The sequence below is a fragment of the Engraulis encrasicolus genome, chromosome 6, assembly GCF_034702125.1.
Source record: "Engraulis encrasicolus isolate BLACKSEA-1 chromosome 6, IST_EnEncr_1.0, whole genome shotgun sequence".
Lineage (NCBI taxonomy): Eukaryota > Metazoa > Chordata > Actinopteri > Clupeiformes > Engraulidae > Engraulis > Engraulis encrasicolus.
In genome coordinates, this window is record NC_085862.1 from 50,270,919 (window position 1) to 50,288,185 (window position 17,267).

At 43.1% G+C, this 17,267-nt stretch overlaps 2 protein-coding genes and 1 long non-coding RNA gene across 8 annotated transcripts in view; 2 read left to right on the forward strand and 1 right to left on the reverse strand.

Moving 5' to 3' along the window:
• LOC134451409 (arf-GAP with coiled-coil, ANK repeat and PH domain-containing protein 2-like) overlaps window positions 1–5,462 on the reverse strand; it is a 95,869-nt gene extending 90,407 nt beyond the window's left edge. For 4 of the 5 annotated variants that reach the window (XM_063201862.1, XM_063201861.1, XM_063201859.1 and 1 more), the window contains exon 1: window positions 4,941–5,461. In XM_063201862.1, the coding sequence (XP_063057932.1) occupies window positions 4,941–4,993 (53 nt within the window). In that variant the 5' untranslated portion in view covers window positions 4,994–5,461. Of the gene's footprint in view, window positions 1–4,940 lie in introns of all 5 variants that reach the window. The other variant, XM_063201858.1, reaches the window with a different exon arrangement.
• Window positions 5,463–8,397: 2,935 nt separating this feature from the next.
• On the forward strand, window positions 8,398–11,658 carry LOC134450444 (uncharacterized). The gene is made up of 3 exons (XR_010035095.1): window positions 8,398–8,464; window positions 9,067–9,165; window positions 11,201–11,658. It is a non-coding gene; the product is annotated as an uncharacterized LOC134450444 (long non-coding RNA).
• A 1,557-nt stretch (window positions 11,659–13,215) lies between these two features.
• Window positions 13,216–17,267, forward strand: part of tprb (translocated promoter region b, nuclear basket protein) — a 43,217-nt gene continuing 39,165 nt past the window's right edge. For both annotated transcript variants that reach the window (XM_063201877.1, XM_063201878.1), the window contains exons 1-6: window positions 13,216–13,368; window positions 13,873–13,977; window positions 14,070–14,143; window positions 14,315–14,411; window positions 14,647–14,750; window positions 15,182–15,346. In XM_063201877.1, the coding sequence (XP_063057947.1) occupies window positions 13,218–13,368; window positions 13,873–13,977; window positions 14,070–14,143; window positions 14,315–14,411; window positions 14,647–14,750; window positions 15,182–15,346 (696 nt within the window). In that variant the 5' untranslated portion in view covers window positions 13,216–13,217. The remainder of the gene's footprint in view (window positions 13,369–13,872; window positions 13,978–14,069; window positions 14,144–14,314; window positions 14,412–14,646; window positions 14,751–15,181; window positions 15,347–17,267) is intronic.

The window sequence follows — 17,267 nt, forward strand, 5'->3', positions numbered from 1 at the left end:
TATTGTGACCATTGAAGGCTGTATGGAGGGGGCCTGTAGGTGGATTGCCCTGGGGCCCTGTGTGCAATTGGTTCGCCACTGCAACTAGTTTGTGTAGGTGTTAGAAACCTGCAGAAACTCCATCCAGAGAAATGGACAGATTTCTGATGCAGTTAAGATATGATGTTCTTGATCTACATACAATACAAGCGCTTTCACATGCGCAAGCACCAGGGAAGGCGACAAGGGGGGACAAAGGGGGTCAGTTGTCCCGGGCCCAAGGAAATGGGGGCCCATATTTAGGCTCTCAATACATTGAATGTATTGGATTAGGGGGCCCTTCAGATTACCTTGTCCTGGGCCCGGCCAAAGCTGTCAGCGGCCCTGGCTAGCACATTAGGAGACATTTTCAGTCAGTGAGCCCGTTTACATTGTCACAATAATCAGGCTATTGGAATAAACAGGTTATTGGAGTTAACTGTTTATTGCTGTTTACATGCAGTCCGTTGGCTGCCTGTGTTCGTCTGAAGTGTGTGACATTAAGCTAGAATTTAAGGCTTCTTATCAATTCTAGAATGTCAATAACCTGATAATAACCTGAATATGCTGGATACATGTCTTCAGAAATCAGTTCATTAGCCAAAAACCTACCTGTGCAAGTCGGATTTCTCATGAACCGATAACGGTAATAAACGGATTATGAAAACTGTTTATTCAGTTTACAAGAACGCTTGAATAAACCGGTTACTCCAAAAACCTGATCATAAACGGTTTATTGATGCGCATAAACGGGCTCAATAAACTTCACACAAGCATCACCTTCATCCCATCTGCAGGCATAACAATGATTTTAGTTTTGTGTGGATGGTTTTGCATCTGTGGGCAGTCACAGCCCAAGAGCAACAATTCTACACCCTGAAGTGCGAAGGCAGTGGATGGCAGATGTCGCCAAACAGGTTTTTGCTCTGTAGTACAGTACAGCAGACCTGTGTTGTTGGGGCCCCCAACACAGCAAGCCATCTACGGCGCCAATCTGAAAGGGGCAGTATGATGGGGGGGGAAAAACACACACACACACACCTTTCTGAATATAGAGAGGTGAGATGGAGAAAAAGAAAAAAAAGAAAATCACACATATTTTCGCTGCCAGCTGGAAAGGCGATATGCTATCCCTCAGGATCTACCACCAGGACATGCATTCCTGATATGAGAAAGAGGTAAGGGGGGTGGGGGGTGCAGAGGTTGGACCAGTGGCCCTTTCGCTCACATGCTGAAGTGGTGTGGAACATGAGCCGCTAGCAGGGCTGGAGTAGGGGAGAAATAGGGCCCGGGCACTTTTGGATCAAAGCCCCCCCCTAATAATTAGGGGCGCAGAAGTTACTGGCTCCCCAGTGGGCCCCGCACCCTCACGGTTAACATTTCTTACAATAGGGGCCCACGAGGGTACAGGGCCCACAAGGGTACAGGGCCCACCGGGAAATGCCCGGTATCCCAGATGGCCAGTCCAGTCCTGGCCGATAGGCCAGGCCCCTTTGTTTTGGCTCGCATCCTGCCATTGTTGGGAAAAGCCGCACCACTGTGGAAGGAGTCGGGGGGGTTCCCGTTGAGGTAAAACACTCGCGACTGTTATGAGGGATATGAGCGAACTGGATGCTTTTGACAAACCACATCATCATTGATGTTGATGATGAGCTCATGCAGTTTTTTTTCCTGATGAGTGCGCCTGGGGTATTTTACATAGGATATGTTTGTTGACAATTCACCACTGTGTACGTGATGACTTCTGAAAGAGTTGTCAGGTGGGAGGTCTTTTTGGGTTGGGGGTTGGGGGTGGGGATGAGGTGGGTGCGTGGGTGGACAGTAAATTGTGTGAATGAATAGCATATGCCTTGTGGACGTGACGGGGGAGGGGGGTAAAGTCAGTGACCACAACATACACAGTATTTATACCCAGAGAGACCATCCCTTCATAACTTACAATGAGCCTTTCATCCCTGCTACATCCTAAACCTTACTTAATTATAAAATGACATAGTGCAATCACTCACAGCACATCAAAGACTCATAGTCACTATGGCCTTGCCCTAGTGTAGGATAAACAAAAGTGCATTACTTTCTTTCAGCAGGAAGATTTCACGATGTATTTTTGGTTCAGGGGGTTGGGCAGGGGTGTAAGTGAATACTGTATGTGTCCCAGGGTGTGTGTGTGTGTGTGTGTGTGTGTGTGTGTGTGTGTGTGTGTGTGTGTGTGTGTGTGTGTGTACAAGTGTGTGTGTACAAGTGTGTGTGTACAAGTGTGTGTGTACAAGTGTGTGTGTACAAGTGTGTGTGTGTGTCTGTGCGCGTGTGTGAACCCGAGAGAACTTGTCTCTTACACTGAAGTGCTGGAGCATAGCCCGAGGCTGTGTTTATCAAACATTTCCTGTGCGGTATGGACATCGGCAACAACAGCTTAATAACAGCCGTGACATGGCCATGGCTGGGGAAACACTGGAGATAATGACAGTGACATTGAAGAGAGGGCCACAAGGAGAGAAGGACGCCCGTCACACTTAATACAAAAGTGTTGGTGTTGGCCTGGTGTTCCACTGGAGCTTAAAATGGAAATATTGATATGGAAATGGTTTCACTCTGTTGATAAACAACAGAGTCAGCAGAAAAGGGGCACAAGGCAGTTCAGGCTTTAACTTACTACAGCTTCAGCTGAGAAGGAAGTTTATGGCGCTGGGTTTTCTCAAGGGAAATAGTCTATATATGACTCCGCTGTTGTCACGACGCCAGCGCGGGGGTCTTGAGGAGTGCCTTTTACAACAAGATTCTGTTTAAACACTTTTGGACTGCTTTTATTTATTTTCAACCCTAATACCAGACTCTGACTGGGCACATTAATCAAGGTTGACTCCATTATGTCTTTTTAAGTAACCCCATACTTTTGTGTGTCACGTCACATGCTTTCGGTCTCTTGCTGTGTTTAGGCTCTAAAGAGTGGGACTTAAAGAAAGACTAGCTCCATTTCCATCTAAAAGGGGGGCCCACACAAACAGGGGTACTAAAAACAACTAAAGTGCTCCAGTCCCCACCTATTTGGGAACAACAATAAAATAAAACAAAAATGTCTACTTGGACAGAGCGCAAGTTACATCTACGGGCTGAGAGTTGAAACACAAAAATTGAAAACATATGTTAAAAGACGGACTCCATATAGCCTTGTGAACTGGCCGCGTTTTCATCCATAACAGTTTATTCTTTACTATATAATTACATATCGTTGAGAAATGGAGTAGCAAGGGTGCAAGGTAGGGCAGCAGCACTCACTCTAGGAGAGTGGACCACTTCAGCCCACACACACACACACACACACACACACACACACACACACACACACACACACACACACACACACACACACACACACACCACTGGCAGCTAACACCACAACACAACTCAGACCCAAACATGCATCATCCACCCAGTTAGAAACCATCTAGCCTTTACTACTGCTACTACTCCATTTCAAACAAGTACACCAATTAGCACACCACAGAGGAGTATTTCTGTATGTCATCGCATATAAAGTGAATGGCATCCTCATGGTCATCCTCAAATAAATCCACCTGAATTTAGAGTGTGGTGGCACTAGGGCCAACTTCAGGCAACTACACAGGTCGACAGTGCCACCACGCTCTAAATGAAAGGACTTTAGTCTTCTTACTTCAAGAGCTGCAGTTTGGAGTCTACAGAGTTGGAGAACAAGAGCGCTCAGAAATCCCTCTCCTTCTAAATCCACCTGAATGTTGGGGTCCTCCCACCCCTTTGGCTACTACTGCATCCCCAACAGAATCAGATTTGTTTTGTTTTAATCTCTCTCCCTCTCCATCTTCACTTATCCCTGGAGTGGTGTGCAAAGATTACGCCCACCAATGAAGAAGGAAAAAACGGCTCCCTCCAGTTTCCTGCAAACAACTTTCTAACATCTGCTCTTCATTTTCAGAGAGAGGATGTTGCTCTGTACAAGGGAGTGGGAAAGCCAGCGAGCGACAGAGAGAGAGAGAGAGAGAGAGAGAGAGAGAGAGAGAGAGAGAGAGAGAGAGAGAGAGAGAGAGAGATATGGAGTGAGGAAGGAGAGGGAGGGGTGAGGTTGCAAGCTCACAAAGCTTGGAAAGCCCGTGTCTGTGCAGGACAAACAAGCAGATTTCCGCTGCTGGCTTTTTCGGGGAGGTATTGACAGTCACACCAGAGGACAGACAGCACAGCAACACAAGGAACCGCTCACAACACATCTTATTAAGACGGAAAATAGCCTATAACCCCAAATTTTCGCAGTAGATATCCTACTGACGTTTCATTTAATGGCATAATGTACTACAATCTCACCTGTCAGCTTCACATTAATGTAACTTTGTGTTGCCTCTAACATTGCACTTCCCATTCCCATTTTAAATTGGCCAAATAATACAATTCTTATAGCCTAGTCCTGGACCCAAATCTGACATTGGCTAAATTAACATGCCAGAAATATGGGTGTGGTGTGTGTGCAGTTATGGAATAGTCTACACCTAAATCAAAAGCAAATGAGCAAAGCTGTGTGTGCAAAACTGGGATTACAACTCTGACCAAGAAAACTGAGCAGACCCAAAATCCTTTTCCATACTCCCATTTCCTACAATCGCGTAACTCGGGACCACAATGCAAACACCTTCGCCCAACATAACAAGCAGATGACATCATGTGATGTGCAAGTTGTATGTTACAACAACTTGTCAATAATATACCTTATCAGTGTACTCATGTGTCTTCCTGAAGTCACGTCAGTTCAGTAAATAGTAGAGGGAAATATCTTTGACCAAACCACTCCTTCACTAGGAAACCAAGACGTTTCTTTGTGGCACTGCGCATGCAATCTTTTAAAAACATGTTTAACCAAAATAGATTAAAATTGGTGACATTGACAATTCGCTTACCTGAATCGTGGAGAGTCTTTAAGACATTCCTCGAAATCCAGCATTATCCTCATATTTGCTGATTGTACTGTAGCACTTCTTGGAGTCTTGAACTATCAAACTGCTGAGTAGTTTTCTTGGAGTAATTCGAACTCACTGGGGCTGGAGCGCTAGCTGACTTGCTAACCAGCAGCTGCCGTGTAATGGCTAGCCAGCTAGCCGTGTGCTGGCTAGCTAAGGTAAACTACCGAACTGTCTGTATCATAAATATGACCCAACTCTCCGAAACACCTTTGGAGCAAAGCCTTTGTTAACAATCAAGTGTCTACACTTTCGAAGTACAGTGTCGTCCACTCAATTTGGCAGGTCACTGAAAGCAGAGGGAGGAGATACTTCGTGCAGACGTAACCCGGTCTGACGAATCGCTTATCCCAAGTTTCTAGATGGATGGAAATGTAGTTGAGTGACATCTAATGGAAACCAATCCAAATTGACTGCTTTCTTCCAGAGGCGGGCCTTCGTCCAGTTTTGTGGCAAGGGACCAAAGCTGTTTATAAATAAATACCCGGCGAGTGACGATATCACAATCCTCAATGAACATCCGCGCGACATACAGTAGAACGCACGAAACTTGGGAGGCCGACAGGTCACGAGCCCCCACCTCCAGCCTTTACCACGAAATAAAACATCCAAAATGCAACTCGGTATCTATCTAGAATTCATTGAATCTCCATTTGGGTCTGGCCGCTGAATGTATTTTGTAAAGTTAATTTGTGTTAAAGGTGGTACAGCTTCTATGAAATCTACTCACAGCGCCAAAATAATTTGCCTGCCAGATTAATGATGACTTGCCAGAGACATGACATCTCTTGTGCAAAGTCTGGCATGCACCTGCCTGGCTGTATTTTGTAGTTTGCTGCCACCCTGTGGACAAAATGTAGACTGCACATGCCAGGTGATAGCTCTAACTCAGGGGTGCCAAAATCTAAATCTGTGTGTGAGTGTGTGTGTGTGTGTGTGTGTGTGTGTGGGGGGGGGGGGGGGGGGGGGGGGGGGGGGGGGGGGGGGGGGGGGGGGGGGGGGTGGGTGGGGGGGGGGGGGGGTCAGATTGCCATCATAAAACATATGGCTGCACATATTCTTTTGCATATGAGTGTAAGCTTTCTTCACTGGCCTGGGCCCACTAATATTCCTGTGACACAAAAAAAATCATGTTCAAGTCTTATTACAGTATGTGTTACAATGATTTTGCAGGCCGACTAAAATAACTCCACTTCACAGATTTGAGTTTGACATCCCTGTTCTAAGTCAATAGTTCTCAACCTTTTTCGAACAAAAGCCCCCTTGACCTCATCTTAAGCCTCCCAAATGTCCCTTAGCCTTGACCTCATCATAAGCTTGCCAACACCCCCCAAAGGAACAAATTCCCCCCCAAAGGCAACTAAACATCGCTTGTTTAGTCACATGTTGTCATCAGCTGTCTTGATAGCAATTTAAGTACTCAATGATTACTGAGCTAACTAATACAACTTTTGACACAAGTACTAGGTGAGGACTTGTCTGCAAATCTTTAAAAAAAAAAAAAAACCTCTGTCTTCTTACTCAACATGTACTTAGAAATCATTTCCATTTAATTTGGACTGTAGCCTACATGTATATTGAGTAATCTGTATGCCATTCTAAAGATGACTGAAATGCTCTCACAATATGCACAATGCCATGTAAAAATGTAGAATTAGGTGATCTTATGGGGTTCTTCATACATATGGAAAGGTCCTGTCCTTTCCCCTAGGCCTATCAGTTATGGAAATTAGAGGATGGAGAACCTGCTATAGGACATCTTACACTGACACTATCCCATTCCGATGCTGCTGAGTGAGCATTAGCAGCAGTCTATTCTCACCATAGTTTTAGTGTGGGCAATGCTCATTTTAATTCAGACCAAGAATCTTCTCAAATCGTTGACAATGTTACATTTGCTGTCAAGCATGTAAGCACAGACTCACCCATACTTTCACACTATGTACATTTTTGTAGTTTCATCAATCTGGTCAAGCAGGCTACCCTTGCTTCATCTCTGCTGAGGACTATATTGACATTGTCAGCTAAGTTTGATGTCATGTAATAACAATGTAATGCATTACCAACATGACATATTGTATATGACGTGGTAGACAATTTTTTCCCGAAGGGCACCCCTTCTAGGATGTCTTCAAATCACTCAAGGAACATGTGTACCGAATTATATGCTTCTATCCAGTGCGTAACGTTTCCTCGCCTAGAGCCCCTACTAGTGGGAGTTACGACTACTACTATGGCATCCGTCCCATTCCGTTACCCTATTTTATGAACAGTTTCAGGGTTTTCAATATTTTATTAAAATAGATGACAATGAAACTGAGCAGCTCAATTTCTAATTCACTTTGTATAAGGCTTGGCCGATTGGCAATATCAGGAGAAAGAAATCGTGATAGAAAAGCAAAACTGTTAAGATAAGAACTGTCTAATTGTGTGTGTAGAACAAAGGTTTCCAACGCTACCAGAGCAACTGAAGTCATTTTTTCTCTATGGAGGGTCGCGGAATGAACCCAGGTAGCAAAGTTTATCTGGCCCATTGTTGGCCCGATCCTTTTTTCACGAGTGAAAACAGTCGGTCCGATTCTGGCTTTGTCCGCGGCCCAATAATGGTCCTATTACCGTATGCCGACAGTGTCGGCTCAGTGTTGGCTCAGTTACTGCATGAGACTGACCGTTATTTTCTGTGTCGGCTGAGTGTTAAGGGCCGTACACACACGTCGCTGCTAGTTACTCGCTCAGCGGATGAAGTCAATAGAATGTCTACGTGTTCCAGCGAGTCTCGCTGGCGAGTAGGCGAGGAGAGTACAAGCGATGCGATGTGGGCGGGTTCCGAGATAAACTTATTTTATCTTCGAGCGACGCGAGTTAAGCGAGTAACCAATTGGAATGCAGAATACAGATTATTGACAGGTGACGTTGCCCCTGTGGTGTTCTGACCACCCAACTTCTGCACGCCATCACACTTTGGTTAAAAGTGTTGAGGAAAATACATATAGTGTTCATCAAAGGCTCGTATGCATGGTTGTGCACAGCACACGATCAACGTTAAACAGCGTAGGCCTACATTTTGTTTCGTACGGACGTTATTGGCGCGGACAGCGGGAACCATGACAACCAGTAAACAAAATCACCCAGAGCGAGTGGCAAGTAGGCGAGTGAGCAAGTAGCGAGTAAATAGCAGCGACGTGTGTGTACGGCCCTTTAGCTCGGTTACTGCATGAAGTGACAGTTATTTTCAGTGTTCTATGAAGTGTTGGCTGAGTCACGGTAACCAGTGTTCCAGCCGAGCCGACACTCAGCCGACAGTGCCGACATTCCGCCAAGATCCGGCCGACTGTTCTTAACGGTTCTTGCTACCTGGGAAGTAACCAAAGTGAGTAATTTGTAGGCAGTGACTACCAAAGAATAGGTCATTGGACTCGAAAAACAAATAGGACAAGGTGTTCTGAAATGCATAAACAAGTCGGGTGAGTTTTGTTTACCTGATTTTGTTTAAAAATGAGTAAATGTTTGGTTTGCCATTTACTGTACAACCTTAAACTCCTAGAAAACACCCCACTGGACAGAACACCTTCCACGGCACAGTGCTTGTAATGAATCAAAGAGATGAAGATTTAGATGCTGTCAACCAGCTCCTTGTCATCCATGAGAAGCTACCCACAGGTTTTATTTCAAACACTTGCTGCTACCAACCATAAGGACTAGGCTAGTTCAATGTACAACTTTCAAACAAAGAAATGTAGACAACACTGTTTCCAATGCCTTCACTCCTACATGGCACATAAATGGCACTTGCCAATTATTTAGCAATAGATGCGACCAACACTACAGCATGTACAGAATAGGAAACTGACCGTGATTATCTCATTCTGTCCATAGATGAACAAACACCCAAACATGCCAAGAAGTTGGTAAAACATGAAGTCATCCATAGTTGGGCAGCCACTAAATCTCTGCAGATATCCCTGCAATCTGAGACTTATCGCCTGACAAACTCAGAGATCATCGCTCCACTTTCAAGACCTACCCTAAATTATGCAACCCATTTTCTGTTCTGATGTTGACACAGGGATTCACTGCTGCTTTAGTTGGTCCTGAGAGGAGAACTCTCATCATCTTTGATCTTGACCTTTACCAAAACACCTACGAGCAGGTGTTATGCACATAGGTATGTAGTGTTTGCTGCAATGCATGGTCTTGGCAAAACAACTGATGCAACTGGCATTGACACATGCTCAATCGAATGTGATTCATACTCTTCAGCAGCTCTCCATGGAGTCTTTGGTGAGAAGCATACAAGTGGGCCCTTGAATATCACATCACAACTAGTCTGGCTATTATGATAAGATTTGATGCCATTTCCTCTGCTCATCCCCTTGAATGTATTCAAGCTTAAGTGTGTAGATTTCAATGAGGCTCTGCATCTGCACAGTCCAGATGCATTGCAATTGTACAGTAATACCCAGTCCTTCTATTTGGACACCTATTCAAGCCGAAGACACTGCAGAGTTTGCTCAGTTTCTTGTACAACACCTATTAGAGCAAGTGCTTGTTGTCCAGTGGACTGGGAATATATCTGGCTGCCTTGGGGAACCTTATCAAGTACTTTTTTGCATGATCTCCTGAGTTATGCCCGCCTTGGCAGTCCATCTTGCTCAAATGAATGCCTTGGAACAAGATGATCCTATTACAAACCCCAACTCCGATGAAGTTGGGACGTTTGGTAAACAGTGAATAAAATCAAAATGCTATCATTTTCAAAACATTCAATCTATTCATTAGATGGAGAATAGTGAAAAGACAACATATTAAGTGTTAAAACCGAGAAAAAATATTGTTTTGGGGGACATACTCATTTCTAATTTGATAAATCCAACACGTCTCAAAAGAGTTGGGACGGGGATCAGTGAAATTTAGTAAACATCCAAATAAGATAAAACAACAAAGAAGAACATTTCAAAATGAATTGTACTGACGGACAATATAGGTGTCCAGGTATAAGATCATCACAGAGAGGCTGAGTCACTCAGAATTAAAGATGCAAAGGGAATAATTACCATAGTTATTACATACATTTTTGAATTCCCTTTGATTTACCACGATTGAGTGTATATATAAGACATATTTTTGTTAATAAAATCATTGTATAGGTTCATGACATCATGAAATATATATTGGCTGTAGTCTCACTCTAATTCCTGGAGTGCTAGAGCTATTGAAAATTGACCATATTAAGAATGCTTTATGCATGAAAATGACACAGGGGTTTAACATTCTCCTAAGCACCTGAGCTCACTTGAAATAGACCCAGAAGACATGGGAAACTGTCCTTTGCTTACAGAAGTCAGCAGAAGTTGTAGAAGTCCATTCTTTTTGACAATAATAGAGCATTGCACATCCTGTGCTACAGTGAAAATGGACCATCCAACTTGTGTTAGTGCTAGCTTCAAAAGTCAGCCTCCATGATGGCATGCGGATGCAGTAGTGCATTGGTTAAGATGTTCTCACTCATCTGTAGAGTTAAATACAGTGCTGAATGGTATAAATGGGTTTTAAACAGCATGAAAAGCCACTCATGCATTATATTTTGAAGGGAGATCTTCAATTACTGCCACATAGTAAGGTCAAATTGCATTCTCTACTATGTTTTAACAGTTTGGCTCCATCATAAGGACCAGCATGTGATAAAATGGTGGGTTTTTGGTCAAGACCTGTCACACTGTAAGCACTACAGAAAGGAAAACATTGCAAAACATGACAAGGAATACACCCACCATTTAAGCTGGTGAAATCATGTCCAAGATAGGAATTAACACTGTTTTTTATATAAAATCATCTCATCGGTTAATGTATTTAACTGTTAAGTGTTGTCTTTTGTTTTGTTTTTAGTCTTCCTCGACATTTGCTGCCATTTATTGTCCCCGTCCCAACTCTTTTGAGACGTGTTGGATTTCTCAAATTAGAAATGAGTACATATGTCCCCCAAAACAATATTTTTTCTCGGTTTTAACACTTAATATGTTGTCTTTTCACTATTCTCCATCTAATGAATAGATTGAGTGTTTTGAAAATGATAGCATTTTGATTTTATTCACTGTTTACCAAACGTCCCAACTTCATCGGAGTTGGGGTTAGTACATGGGATGCTCTAGGGGATTTTGTTGTGGCAAAATCAAAGTTTCCCTTCACTCATTTGTTCACAGATCAGAACCTAGAGCATAAAGGAAAATGAAGTCTGTACAAAGTGAACACTACCAGCTTACGGGAGATGTTGCCATCAAGGGCAAAAGCTGTGAAGACGCAAAATTCAATTGAGCTCTACTGGAATGGCAATCCATTAATGTCTCCATCTATATCACAACTGATGAAGGTAGCCTCATGCATGCTGTTGAAAGACTACGGGTGAAATGCTGGTGTCCCTTCAAATGACTGAACCAGGAATAGTTTTGGTGATGCTATGGCTGAAACTGGAGTTACATCTGATCATATCTTGAAGTGACTTATTTCCTTGAGACAAAGTGCACCTGCTTAGGAGAAAGAAAAAAAGCAGCAATACTTAATGACCAGCACTCCTCAGTGAACAGTTGTTTTTTGTGTCTGCTCGGTTCTTCCTTAGATAGAAAGAAGTGGTTGGGTTTTCAAGGAAGGAGTGTAAGTTCAAGCGGGCTGTTTACTATTCATGTTCATGATATTTTGTATAAATGAGTTGATATTACCATTACACTACAGTACATGATTTTTTTTACCTCACAAATGTTAGGTTGGAATATTAAGGTTGGAATGTTATAAATGGTTGCTTAAAATTGTAAAAAAAACAAACAAACAAACAAACAAACAAACAAACAAACAAACAAAAAACCTCAATGGGGCCTTTAACTCCAACCCAAAAAGTCACTATATGAAACACAGTTGCTGTTGTTGTTCACACACACATTAAAAACCTCAATGGGGCCTTTAACTCCAACCCAAAAAGTCACTATATGAAACACAGTTGCTGTTGTTGTTCACACACACATTACATAGCTGGTCGGCATCAACTTCCTGATTGCACACAACCCCCTCTGATTGGTTAATATTTTGTCTTTATTTGAAGAAGATCCTGGTGTATTCATTTTCAATCGTGTTATTGACAAGTTTGACAATTCTTGGCCGCTACCTAAAAATGAGTCATAGCAACTTCTGATCACACTAGAACTGCCATAAATGGACTCAGGATCCTCAATAACCCCTAAATTGACACCATGTTTGTGAAAATAGGATTGCTGCATTTATAGTTGCAATACGTATCCTGGCCGAGGTGAAAAGGCGCCCCCCTGGAGGGGGGCATAAAGGGGTAATACATTTGAAACCCATCATTTTCTCACAGTACTGACCCTAATAAAATTGAAATCTTTATTATGTATATTATGTGCACAGATCCAATGAGACAGATGCCATCGTAGTCATATCTCCCACAGAATGCTTGTCGGTGGACAAAATGGCCTATAAATCTCCAAAATATGTCTAATAGCAACTTCTGATCAAAATGAAACTGTCATAAATGGACTCAGCATCATCAATAACCCTGAAATTGACACCAAGATTGTGAAAATGCGATCATCATTAGTAGAGATATGGGTTCGGTAGCTATACTGGCCAGGGCGAGAAAGCGCCCCCTAGAGGAGGGGTATAACGGGGTCAGGAAATCCGACACCCATCATTTTTCAGTAGTAGGGCCCCAAACAAAGCAAATGAAGCAAAAAAATCAATTTTAGCACAAAAATCCTACGGGAGCTGTTATTCAGACAATTCATACCACACTATTTCCTGTTGAGTTTCTTGTTGCTCTTTGCCATTCATTCAACAAATGCACAACATGATCAATGATTTTCACTGAATTTTGATGGACTGCTGGACTGCCTTGTAGGCCTGTATCTCTGAAAATCATCCTCATATATTTTTGTAAAGATAGGCTACATCTGTAGTTAACATTGGCTTATATCTTGAAGTAAGTCTAAGCCTAGTCTTTTCCCTTTACACACTACATTATCACAATTGTTTTCATGTTCATGAAAATGAAAGGCTTTGTGTTTTCTTCTCATATTACTCTAATCTCCTGTTTGTGTTTGCACTCTGTGCGCAACACCTCCATAACCACAGAGGGCAGTGTTGTCGTTTTCTTGCTGTCCAAACTGATAAAGCAAAACACAGGGAACCTTCGTCCTGACTCCTGGACGAAAAATGGCGGCAGTGCTTCAGCAGGTGCTGGAACGGACGGAGTTGTCCAGACTTCCAAAAACCGTCCAAAACAAATTGGAGAAATACATTTCAGATCAGCAAAGTGAAATCGACAGTCTTAAAGCACACCATGAACAATTTCGAGTTGACAGCGGTGAGTAGAGTAGTGGAAACTCTTGGGAGTACTTGCCCTATAACTAGTTAGCTGCTAACGTCAATGGGCTAGCTAGCAGTGCATTTGATATGGCACGAGTTGGTGTTTATGTGTCGAAATTGGTTACTGTATGTATCGTATAAATATTAGAACTCACCAGCTGAATGTGTTTTGGTTGAAGAGAATATCTAGTCATGTTTTAATCGGCTAACAGTCGTGTAGTGTGCTTACGTCTATAATCCTTAACAATCCTCAACTTCGCTAGCTAAGTCGGTAAACGTGAGGCAGGATAGAAGGACATTTTTGTAGACACGTGAATATCAAGTAGTGCATCACATCACCGTGATAAGTTGGTGTACCGATAGTACTTTCTAACATAATGGTGATGTTGTTCGTATAGCCAACAGGAAAGTGCATTCATTTGTAAACGTATCTGGTTTGTCTGCTAATGACGTGAACAACTTGACATGCATCCTGTAACGTGATGAATGCCTTCAATTTCAGAGCAACAATATTTTGAGATTGAGAAGCGATTCGCTGACAGCCAAGATCGGTTCGTCTCGCAGACGCAAGAACTCAAAAAGCTCAAAGAAGATTATGCTAAGATCGGTAAGTTTGATAAAACATGGATCCTCAATAAAACTGTCGCTGTACTGTAGAGCTATTATATATGAACTCACCGTCATTCACCTTCCTTGCAGAGAGCGAGCTGAAATGTGTGCGCGACAGGAAAAAAGAATCGGACTTCTCCCAGTCCAAATTGGAATGTCAGCAGGTAAATGGCTTTGCGCAAAACATATGGAACGTGAATGCTCGTCGTACGAAGTTCAGAAACGTCCTAAAGGGAACCTCGAAAATCTTTGTTAATTTATCTGGTAATATTGTATCACGTCGTGGAGCTATATAAATCTTAAGGTGCATACTGATAATATGTTTACATTTTCAGAGTGAGCTCCAGAAAGCCAAGGATGAACTGGAGGCCGAGAAGAGGGAACTGGTTCGCACCCTGGAACGGAGGTCCCAGGAGGTGGAGCACCAAAGTGGTGAGTTAAAACACGCACAGACACACATACATACACACATACACATACACACACACACACACAGACACACCTGCTAAACATTTAGTGCAAGATGATGCTAAAATCGTGAACTTGCTCCTTACCTACAATCGACCGCACATCATGAGAAGCTTCTGATAAGACATTCATATCTATGTAGTGTCACAATATATTTGTGATGACCTCAGTATGTGTGTTTCTTGTCTGCACTCCACAGAGGATGTGAAGAGGCTGAGCACCAAGCTGGTGGAGGTCAGCACCGTCAAGCTGGAGCTGCAGATGAAGCTGGACGAGCTCGAGTCCTCAGAGGTCTCCATCAAGGTAACACAGAAACATTCTAATCTAGTCTGAGGAAGGGCCAGGGTGGCCCGAAACGTCACGCAATAAAATGGCTTGAATGGGAGCTCATCGGTGTGCGGTTCTCTTCATTGCCCATGGAACAGAGAAATATTCGCATCAGTGCTGCTGTGACCCTGTACTTCTGTATGTCTTACTAATCAAATGTCTATAGCAGATGTATGTGAAGGCCATGCACAGGGAAGCTGTCCGGGGGGATAGTAGCGTATGATGTATTCCAGTGGCAGAGGGGCATGGCTTTAAAGCGACTTAGTTATTTACAGGGTATTATTTACCTTGTGATCTAAAGCCCATCTTCTTAACCATTAGGCCAAGGCTACCCCATGTCAGTCATCAAAGTTGTTTTCAACTTGGTTGTTGGTGACAGTCTTTGTTGCCTGTGTTTGTCCCTGCAGTACAAGGAGAAGCGTATGGAGCAGGAGCGGGAGCTGCTCCAGAACCAGGTGGACTGGCTGAAGTCGGAGCTGAGCTCCAAGAGCGAGGAGCTGCTCGGCCTCTCCCGCCAGAGGGGCAGCGAGGTCCTGGATCTCAAGTGCAGCGTGGAGAACAAGCAGGACGAGGTGAGTACTACTCCAGTTGGCCACAAGACGGCTGGGTCTGCACACTGACAAAAAAGCTAAAAATAAATAAATAAAATCTTAATTAAAGTGATTCAATTAAGTTTTTTTAGGAGTGTACTGTGTTTGGCAGTGTGACACCCACCTCCTTCAACTGTCAGACTTTTGTCCATCAAAAAGTGGTTTTGCATGTACACACCCTACCCGAATTCACTAGAGGGCAGAGCCCAAGGGCCTCATTTATAACGGCTGTGTACACACAAAAGACTTCGCACTGCCACCTACAGGAACAGTTAGAACATGCCTAGGTAGGGACGTCCCGATCCGATCACGTGATCGGAAATCGGCCCCGATCACGTGGTGTGCGACTCGATCGGAATCGGGTGTACCTCCCCGATCAGGACTCGGATAAATACATTCTCATAATTTTAAAAATTAACATGTTATAGCCTATCTATCGCAATGCAGTGGCACAGAGTGGAAACCCTCTTGACTTCACGATAGAAACATCCACAGGAACAACATTACATTGCCGACTGAAAGGCATTGGAACACTGTAACGCACATCAGCTGATGACACTTCAGCAGCACTTCTCTCCCTCTCTCTCCCTCTCCACGTTAACGCAAGCAACTGACCTCGGTCTTTATTCTGACCAATTTAAATGAAATGAACATGACTTAAGCAAATATGTCAGAGAACAAAGTAGGCTATAGCCAAGGTTACTTACACGTTGGGCTACTATAGTGTATATCCACGTGAGGATTCCGGACGGCAAAATGCGACATTGACTATCCAACAGATTAATGATCACTGCGCCATAGCCTACTGCAGTCAACTGTTGTTCTAATTAATTTGCAACCAGTTGAACCCTGATGCAATGACGAGGACACTGATGGAAGTTAACATTGATATTTACTGAACCTTCCGACAATATGCAGGTGAAAACAACAAAAAATAGACTGTAGTCTAGTGTTTTAACAGACTCAACAATCTTGTGCATACATCTAAAAAACGATCTTTTTAAGCTATTTGTTATCTTAACTTTCAACTTCTAACATAACTTAATCCTATCACTTGTTAACATAAGAATCAATTTAGCTTCTGACTTTCCTTAGTGCTTGTTTTTTTACAGATAATTACGGACAGTTTCAGGATAGGAACAACAAGGGAGCCGTCGTAGCAACGGTTTCTAAGCACAGGTTGCAGGAAGCGTATCAAAATAAAAGCTCAATTCGTTCTCAGTGTGTCATTATCTAAAATGGTCATTCTGCACTGACCCAATAGTCCCACTGCCTACAGAAGTGTAACCGTTTTGTTTTGACACTGCAAATGTGTTATTTTGTCTGCTTAAAAGGTAGGCCTTTTGTATTTTAATTTGTATTTTAAACAAAAAAATAATTAATTATTATAAAAGTATCGGATCGGGACTCGGTATCGGCAGATTCACAAAATCAATGACTCGGACTCGGACTCGAGGGCAAAAAATGCTGATCGGGACATCCCTAGCCTAGAGGCGTGAAATTTGTACACAACATAGGTCAGACCGTCCTCAAGGCGTGGCTGTAAAAAAACGCAATTATTGGCGGACGCCGCTATTCGAAATGACGTCATTCACCGCCGAAGGCAGCCAATGAGTTAAGTTGCAGAATCATCTGCCCGCGGCGTGCAGCTGTACCAGTAATGGAAAAGTAATGGTTGATTTTCTCTGCCATTCGGCATAGCCTACAGGCAAGCATATAATCAAGTGCCATACTGATGGACGGTCTCGTTTCTCATTTTTCCAATGCATGCCATTTCTTTGTCGTGCGGTTTGTCAGCAAAGAAGCAGAGGTGGGCATTTCTAAGACAGCAGTTGGCCTTATAGACTGATAATGCACGTTTATAATACAGACATTAAATAAATACAGAATCGAAAATGCCCAT